Source organism: Boleophthalmus pectinirostris, unplaced genomic scaffold (assembly GCF_026225935.1).
Source record: "Boleophthalmus pectinirostris isolate CB_2022bp ecotype Guang Dong unplaced genomic scaffold, ASM2622593v1 HiC_scaffold_1, whole genome shotgun sequence".
Lineage (NCBI taxonomy): Eukaryota > Metazoa > Chordata > Actinopteri > Gobiiformes > Gobiidae > Boleophthalmus > Boleophthalmus pectinirostris.
In genome coordinates this window covers 36,487,200-36,496,873 of record NW_026570970.1, presented here as the reverse complement: position 1 = coordinate 36,496,873, position 9,674 = coordinate 36,487,200, and the positions used below count along the sequence as shown (strand labels likewise).

At 40.3% G+C, this 9,674-nt stretch overlaps 1 protein-coding gene across 1 annotated transcript in view; it reads right to left on the bottom strand.

Annotated features, from left to right (window-relative positions):
• Positions 1-305: 305 nt before the first annotated feature.
• col5a2a (collagen, type V, alpha 2a) overlaps positions 306-9,674 on the bottom strand; it is a 92,353-nt gene continuing 82,984 nt past the window's right edge. The window contains exons 49-54 of the mRNA XM_055150396.1: positions 7,676-7,729; positions 7,422-7,529; positions 6,170-6,479; positions 5,584-5,765; positions 3,250-3,492; positions 306-2,125 (exon numbers count right to left, since the gene is read on the bottom strand). Coding sequence (XP_055006371.1) covers positions 1,979-2,125; positions 3,250-3,492; positions 5,584-5,765; positions 6,170-6,479; positions 7,422-7,529; positions 7,676-7,729 — 1,044 coding nt within the window. The 3' untranslated portion in view covers positions 306-1,978. The remainder of the gene's footprint in view (positions 2,126-3,249; positions 3,493-5,583; positions 5,766-6,169; positions 6,480-7,421; positions 7,530-7,675; positions 7,730-9,674) is intronic.

Here is a 9,674-nt window from a genome sequence, read left to right as displayed (position 1 = left end):
TTGTCTGGAAAGCTCCACAGTGTAGCATTAAACAGCAGTATGGCAACTACAGATGTGATGACTAAAAATACAGTGATTAACTTAAGTGGGCTCGCATAGATCTGACCTGTAACTTGGCTCAATCATGATTTAATGCCGTAGTGTGGAAAATTCCAGACAAAGCAATAACATCTCCATAGATACAAGCTCATCATCCACCAGAAAAGTTACACAGTGTAGCTTTAATAAACAAAAAGTCAATTCTACAGTTACAATAATCTATCCAGACCTGTCCCTGACCAAAGCTGAATTAACGTGACGAGAGCTGTGAACAGTTTACACTTTAATGTGATGCAAAGCAAAAGTACAGCCAACAGCGCCCCCTTCCTGCAGCATGCAAACAACATGCAGAAAAATACACGGTCAAAAAAAAACTACACAGTGACACGCGCTCATGTCCATCAGATCTTTATTATGGGCCCGGAGTGCACGGGCCGCCTCTGTGTCACACGAGGTAGAAGCTAACACTGCAGTACCGCCTACAACCACCAGGGGGAGCACGGACTCTGAGCCGCGGGGGAAGGTGCGTCGCTGCGGTCGTGCGGAAGCAGCCGAACGACCAAAGGTGAAGATTCAGTTTTACCGCTCTGTCTACTCTCCTCTCGCCTATGGTCCTGGTTTAGTCCTGGTTTAGTCCTGGTTTAGTCCTAGTTTAGTCCTGGTGGTTTAGTCCTGGTTTAGTCCTAGTTTAGTTCTGATTTAGTCCTAGTTTAGTTCTGGTTTAGTCCTAGTTTAGTTCTGGTTTAGTCCTAGTTTAGTCCTGGTTTAGTTCTTGTTTAGTCCTGGTTTCGATCGCTGCTCCTTCTCTCACCTCTAACAGTAAAGAACACAATTCCGGATACAAAAAGCTGAAATGAGCTCCGGGTCCGCCCGTAGATTTACAGAGGGTAGAGCTTGACAGAGCTTGGAGTAGAGCCGCTTCTCCTCCACATCCAGAAGAGCAGCTGAAGCTCCGACGCCCGATCTGTCAACCTCCCGGACTCTTTTCCGAGGAGATACTTTTTAGACGCCAAAGAAAACCCGGGGCTACAGTTCGTGCTTCTGGACTAAATCATCTAAACCTGTCGTAAACACGCTCCGAGTCACGACTGGAGGTACTGAGCTGGAGGAAGCGTCTGGGGAGAGGGAGGTACACACTCTACAGTACACACAGACAACAACAGAGCAGCTGACAGCTCTATAATCGCGTACATCGCTACTGCAAACAGCTCAGAGATGTGTTCAAAAGTCTGAGTGGTTCAAAAATCCTCCACGGAAATCACTAGAATGCAAACGTACTCCTGTATATGGATCGATACTCTTTAATAACACTGATTTGAGCCTATTCTACAGATTTTACACATTTTCTAAAAGCGTGCTGAGCCGAAACTCGTCTTTACAGTGGCGCGGTGTCTCCCCCTGGTGGCCGTCGGCGAGTATAAGTTTTCCGCGGGCAGTACAAGCTGATGTGTCACATTCATACAAATCCCAGCTCCTCTTCCTCAATAGCACCACAAAGACTTTTACACAACATTTATTATAAAAAATGAAATTAAACAAAAACTAATTTATAAAAACAACATGTAGAAGTACCATTCGACTCCATAGAAATTTCTTACACAGTAGTTGGGAGTACTACCGGAAACGTTCATTTTTAACGGGGCGGGGGATAATTGGGAAGAAAGCACCATAAAACTTTGGCTATAAACAGTAAACACAAGCGCTTGGTCCGGTCTTTGGGTCTGGATTAGGTCTGGTTCTGGGTCCAGTTCTGGGTCCTTTTTATTGGGTCTGGTTTAGATCCGGTTTAGTGAAAGACATAATAAATATCCTTGTACACGTGCAGCTGTCTGTACAAAATGGCCTCCGGTTGGTTTAGAGTCTTGGGGTCCGGGCTACACAGAGCTGGTTCCTGGTCCGGTCTTGAGGAGGTTTTTTTTTTTTTTTTTTGTGGGGGGTCTTATAAGAAGCAGACCGGTCCGATGTCCAGTCCGAACTCCTGGTCGTTGCCTCCGATGTCCACGGGGGCGACGTCCACGATGGGCAGACGCGCCGTCTTCTGGGTCCTGTACTCGAACACGGTCTTACCCCACGAGCCTGTGTGTTTCTGCAGAGGAAGAGCAGGAGACAATCAGGGACTAAAGCAGGACTGAATCAGGACTAAACAAGGTCTAAACCAGGTTTAAACCAGGTCTAACCCAGCTCTAACCTTGCATGTGTCCTATTTGACAGTGTATCTAAGCGGTTGTTACCCTAAAACTAAGGACTAAACCAGGTCTAACCCAGGTCTAAACTGGGACTAAACCAGGACTAACTCAAGATTAATCCAGGACTAAATCAGATCTAACCCAGGTTTTACCATGCATGCATCCTGTATGATGGTCTAAAGCAGGTCTAAAGCAACTAAACCAGGACTAACCCAGATCTAAACCAACTAAACTAGGTCTAACCCAGATCTAAACCAGGGCAAAACCAAGTCTAACCCAGGTCTTACAGTGCACATGTCCTGTACAATGCTCTAACCAAGATCTAAACCAGGACTAAACCAGGTTTAACCCAGGCCTAAACCAGGACTGAATAAAGATTAAACCAGGACTAAACCAGGTCTAAAACAGGTTTTACCGTGCATCCATGATGTATGATGGTCTAAACCAGGTCTAAACCAACTAAACCAGATCTAATCCAGATCTAAACCAGGTCTAAACCAACTAAATCAGGTCTAACTCAGATCTAAACCAGGACAAAACCAGGTCTAACCAGGTCTTATAGTGCACATGTCCTTTATCATGCTCTAACCAAGATCTAAACCAGGACTAAACCAGGTCCAAATCCGGATTAAGCCAGGTCTAACCCAGGTCTTAAACCAGGACTAAATCAAGGTTAAACCAGGACTAAATTAGATCTAACCCAAGTTTTACCATGAATACATCCAGTATGACGGTCTAAACCAGGTCTAAAGCAACTAAACCAGGTCTAACCCAGATCTAAACCAGGCCTTACCCAGGTCTTACAGTGCACATGTCCTGTATCATGCTCTAACCAAGATCTAAACCAGGTCTAACCCAGGTCTGAACCAGGACTAAATCAATATTAAACCAGGGCTAAACCAGCTCTAACTCGGTTTTACCATGCAAGCATCCTGTATGATGGTCTAAACCAGGTCTAAACCAACTACACCAGGTCTATACCAGGTCTAAAGCAGGTCTAAACCAGTTCTAGTCCAGTCCTCACCGTGCACGTGTCCTGTATGACGGTGTATCTGAAGCGGTTGTTGCCTTCAGCCTTGAGCTCCAGGTCGTTGGACCCTTTGAGGATCAGGGCTTTCTTCAGGTTTCCGTTCCTCTCGTCTTTGTAGGCCACAGAGTTCTTGCAGTGGTACGTGAGGCTCTGAGAAGCTTCTTTAGACAGGAGGCGGATAAATGTCATCTGCACCGTCACAGAGTTTGCAGACTGATCCTTATTTCCATACGAGAACTGGAACGAGACACAGAAGACGTGACAAGGATTAGTAGTAACCAGTGGTGGAGGGAACATAGTACAAAAGTAAAAGTACAACACATAAAGTACCATTTTTAGGCATGTGTGCTCCACTTAAGTGAATTTTTCAGTGGATACTTAACTACGTTTGTCAGCAATCTGTACTTTCTACTCCAACTATATTTTAAATCTGGACTGAAAAGTAAAAAGTACTTTTCTTTACGGTTTGAGAAATGACATTTAATTTGAGTTAATGTCCCAACTTTGAGCAAACTAAATACACAAATACACTCAAACAGCTATAAAAATCAAGAAATCAGCTGAATCACTTAAAATCAACTAAAATTTGAATCAAAATCACTACATTTGTTGCTTTAGCTGTTCCAAACATCTCTGCAAAATACCTTTACGTTTTCTCTTTAAATACATTTATAAACAGCTATATATAGTTTTCCATGTGATACTTTTACTTTTACTTGAGTAATATACTGCCCCTGTATGTGTACTTTTACTTAAGTAACATACATTATGATTAGAGGTCGACCAATGTGTGTATATTTTTTTACTTTTCAGGGTATCAGCCTTAAATCTACTGCCTAAAAAATACAAAAAAACAAAAAAACTAAAACGTTTTATTAACAGTAAGAAAGAGATAACTGCTGAAAACTACACTGCTCTCTTAAAGGCGCACTGTGTAACTTTTCTGGTGGAGAGTCTGCCACCTGCAAGTCTCCATGGAGATGTTATTGCTTGGTCTGAAATGTTCCGTGGTATGACTTTAATCTCATTTCCATCTAGCATTTATTCATTACAGGTGTTTCTATTGCACAAAAAATACAATAATTCCTTCTGTGAATAGGGGCACTTCTCCACAGATCTGAACTGTAATGTAGTGTTGTGATGTAACCTGTGTGTCTTTCTTGTTATACAAGTTTAATCTACACTGTGGAACATTCTAGATACAGCAACATTTCCATAGAGACAAGGTGGTGGACTCTCAACTTGAAATGTTACACACTGCAGCTTTTAAGTTTTATGGTAAAAAGGGCTGTGGGTGAGTTTGTAGTAAATTTTAAAATAATCAAATTGACCCAAAAATATCAAAATATCGGCAGAGTTTATACATTGGTTGCTCTGGATTCTAAATGATCAGCATTGGCTATGAAAAACCCATCTCTGCTGATTTCTTGTTAGGATTGTACTAGCAGGCCTGGTTGCGGTGGTAGTAAAAGTAGTTTTTACATAATAGTCGTAGTAATAGTACATAAAAGAGATTGGTGTGATGTCATTTGTCCAGGTGTGGTCCACGCTAGAATGACTTCTGCACTGCAAAAAACTTAATCTTGTCTATTCTAGTGTAATCTTGACTTGAATAAAAAATAAATAAATAAAAAAATCATAATGTGAGTCAATTTCACTTGACAAATAAAATGATCTGCCAGTGGAACAAGACTTTTTGTACTTAAAATATGAAAATACATCTTACTACACTTAAAATAAGAAACAGAATCGAATGTTGTTTGAATTAAGAAAAATAAACTTGTTCCATTGGTCGATAATTTTACTTGTCAAGTTGAACTGACTCAAATAAAGTAAAATGTTTTTAATTTAAGTCATTTTAATTTACCTAGATATTGTTTTTTCTAGTGTGGATGTCAAAATACCTCAATTTACAAAATATTGTCCGCATGACAAATTTTAGAAAAGAAAAGAAAACAGTGGTAATAGCAGTAACATTTGGTTTGCTTTGTGAAGTTATAGTGAATTGTTTTGTATCATGCTTTCGTATATTTATGGAAAAGTGTTGCCTTGGACAGAATCATACTGCTAAGCACAAGGAAGGTCTGAGAGAGATCTCTAGATTACTCAAACATGCATGGACGATATCTAAAACCTCTTCAGGCAGGTTTTTGATAAGGAAACAACATTATAGTAGAAAGAAGAAAGCTCCAGAAGTCAAATTTGCATAATACATACTAGTGCATATTTGTCTCTAGTTTAATTCTAGTACTACAGGTACTTTGCATACATGTAGTTGCAGTACTACTAGAAAAAGTACATTATCCCAGGTGTCTGTGTCCCTCTCACCTGTGTCCCTCTGTTGATGTCTGCTCCCCACCACACAGGTTTGCCTCTGGAGGAGGTCCACCACACCTTCTTGGGGATGTTCTCTGGGTTGGCAGAGATGCACGTTTCTCCTGTCTCCATGTTACAGTGCACTTTGATGGCATCTTCTGCACTGCCCTGGTTCGGGTCCACCCAGTACTCTCCTAAAGACACGTGTGATCAGGATCAGGATCAGTATCAGGACAGTGAGTCAGTCCAAACTCCCACACAGACATGCACACAGTGTCTAAGTGCTGAGGAGCTGTTTATGAGACTGCGCCTGCACATGATCTCTCCCATTTTTATCCCATTATTACTCCATTTTCCCTGTAAGATTGTTTTTGGATCAGCCCTGTGTTTCCCTCATCCTTTACTCTCACTAATCAAGAGAAAGGAATGTGTTCCACCAAACAAGGGCCAGATAAAACTCTCTCAGAGCTCTCACTACAACTCTAAACCTGACCCACTCACCTCTCCTCTACATTTGACCTACTCATTGCTCTTTTACATTTGACCCACTCCTCCACATTTGACCCCCTCACCGCTCGAGTACATTTGACCCACTCACCTGTCTTCTTGTCGGGGTAGCACTGCTTGAGGTCTCCACAGGTGCGAGCTGGGTGCTTCCTGGTGCCGTCGGGACTCTTCATGCTGTCGATCTGGCTGCTCAGGGCCTTCAGAGTGGCCTGGACTCCGGGGTCCACGGCCACGATGGTGCTCTGGTTACTGTTGGGCAGAGCCTCGTCTTCACTGAACTCTGGAGGAGGAGGGGGGCCCGAGTCGTAGTCGTGTGATCCCGCAAACAGGTCGTCCATTGCAGCCATGGGGGGTCCGGGGGGACCGGGAGGGCCTGGGGGTCCGGGCTCTCCTGGAGGGCCCTAAGAGAGAGAGAGAGAGATTAATACAGGACTACATTTACATGATACTACATTACAACTGCACAACTATTCATCCTCATGTAATACAAAAGCTTATGTCAGGTCAAAGGTTCAAGCTTCTTTATTTGTCATTCAAACATGCAGGAGAAACACATGGCAGAACGAAATGTTCTCCCCGAGGCCCAGTGATCCAGAGAGAGATCAAAACAATAATAAATACACAATATTAAAAAAAAAGTAAGTACATCAAAACAACTACATTTAGCAGTTCCAGTAGACAAGTACAAGTAAAAGTAAAACATGTGGCAAGACAGAGACGCAGGTGAAGCAGGTAGTCAGTGTGCACTGTTCAAAAGTCTGACAGCCTCAGGAAAAAAGCACCATTTCACATGGAGTATACTGTTGTATGCAGAATAGATATATTTTATATTTACTATACACAAACATCTGAATATTTGTACTAGAGGTGTTTTGTCTCTCGCCCGCAAATCCCGCAGGATGGGGACGTTGTCTTAATCTCTATCAAACATGGAGAAGCAGAAAGGAATTGTCTAAAATGTTTAGATTAGACCACATCTACAAGTTTAGGCACTTAAAATGTTTTTATGAATGCCAAATAAAATATCCAGCACAAATGATGTATGATAGACAAATATGAATCATTTGTATATTTCACTTTACGTTCATATTTAGTTTGCAGGACTGCAGTTTATCATCCCACCCGCCCACTCCCTCATTGTGCAGTCTCACTCCCGCTTCCACCTGCGCCCGTGCCCACGATGAGCTTTCAAAATGTGTCCCGTACCTGCACTGTTTTGTGTTGGTTCCCACAGGTGCAGGACACAAATCCTTTCTATTTCATGATACTGTAATGCCATTCTTGTTATGGGTGTGTGTAATGAAGTATTCAGAGATAGACTAATATCTGAAGAGTGTGTTTACCTCTGGTCCCACTTCTCCTGTGATGCCTCTGGTTCCAGGAGGTCCCATGGGTCCCGGCTGCCCGATGTAGCCTTCCTTTCCTGGGGGTCCGATGGGTCCTTGAGGGCCCTGGATCACACCAACAAAAGCGTATTGTTATTATCACTGATAGAACACTGTGCTGCTACGACCACATGATAATCTGTTTGTTATCCCAGTGTTCACGTGTGGTTTGCTTTAGCGTAAATATGGCACATGACAGAAGAAAGACATACCCTGGATCCACTGGGTCCAACGATTCCTGGAGCTCCCTGTTCTCCGGTGGTGCCCTGAAAAGAGAGAAGGGTGTGAGAACAGGACACAGAGGGACATTTAACTTTTAATATAAAGCTGCAGTTCAATTTCTAATGTGTTTGTTTGGGAATCACAGATGGGCCAAACACTGGACTCATATTTAAACCACAGTGTAAAGGTGTTTCAGACGATATCCTAACATTCTACAGGACAATCATATGGAATACAGAATGAATCTTGTGCAGATTTGTGTTGTAATACAGTGGGTTCTTGGCTCTAGTCACTAATAGAAATGAGCAGGATCAACATTTGTGAATTTACCTTTTTGAGATTTCAAGGCAAAATACAATGTAAAGACTATCTCTATCAACCTCCAGAAGCTCTTGAGTTATTTTTGACTCCCTCTCCCTTCGCTGTTTGTTTTGAAGACTAATTCATGAAATAATCTGACCCCTCATATAAGCGTTGAATGTTTCCCAAAGTATGGACCTTGTGATATATGGATTTAACGCGAGAAATAAAGTTATTTGTTTTTGGATTTCTTCTTTTACTTTACAATTTGATAAAAGAGTATTATTAAATCGCCACCTTTTGTTTACTGGGTTATGTTCCATCTCTGTCTGGAGTGTTACCGGGCTGTGATCTGATAATATAATTGCTTCATAATTGCAGTGCCTGAATTTCAGTAGATATTCATAGTCAACTTAAAAAAAAAGAGTGGTGGACTGGCGAAAAGAAAGAATATTTCCTTGTGTTAGGAGACTTGGCTCAAAATGGGTCATATCATTTGTATTTTGTCATAAATGTTTGAATAGCTTTGGCAGATTTGGACATAGACGATATTTTTTGTGATGATCTATCAATCACTGGGTCCAACACTAGATTGAAGTCACCCCCAGTTATCAACTGATGGGAGTCCATGTTAGGTAGCGCTGAAAAAAAAGTGTTCTTATCATCAGTATTGGGAGCATAAGTATTAGCTAATGTAACACGATTATTATACAAGACGCAAGAAGTACATTATGAATTAAGGGGAAGGGGTCAATTTAAAACAAAATCAGTGAGAAGCACCAGAAAAAGCCTGAAGCAGTGCCCAAATATTCACAGGTTCAAAAGGAATTATAAAGAATTTCTACTTTCATGGTATAAGAGTGAGTGACAGCAGTGGGTGAAAAAAAAAAAACAAAAAAAACATGTGTGTATGTTTGTATATATATTTATATATATTGATCAGTGTGTGTTTATTTATGGGTGTATATATGTAGAATATATATGTATATATGTATATGTATGTGTATATATATGTATACAAGTGTGTATGTGTATATATATATATATATATATATATATATATATATATATATATATATATATATATATATATATATATATATATATATATATATATATATATATATATATATATATATATATATATGTCTATGTGTATGGATATGTGTACAGTACAAAGTGGAAAAAAAAAAAAAAAAGAAAACATTTTGGGGTTAATATTATATTTTGTTTGCATAATATGTAATTTATTTTTTCTATATGTAAATATTTGTTAAGTTCCGTGATCAATGTACAGAAGCAACCACATAAATTTTGAAACTACGTCATGAACAGAGGTGGGTTCATATAAGTGTTTCTTCTTCCCACTCCTTTTCGAGAAATGTGCTTTTCTGTTGTTTATGATGTATATGTAGTATATATGATTATTGTTTCTCTCTTGGCACAAACTTCGAAATAAAAAATGAATGAATGAATTAATGAAATTTGCCTGTAACTATAATAGATCGTCCATGAGGGTCAGACACTACTTTTGAGGCTATAAGCAAAGTACAATGTAAACAAAAAGAAAACTGTCTTTCTATGAGGTGTATGTTCGTAGTATAAAAACTTAATTGTATACACAGTGTACAGGAGGTCCGGGCTGTATTATATGTGTATTGCATTTTATAAATTTTGTATTTTAAGGTA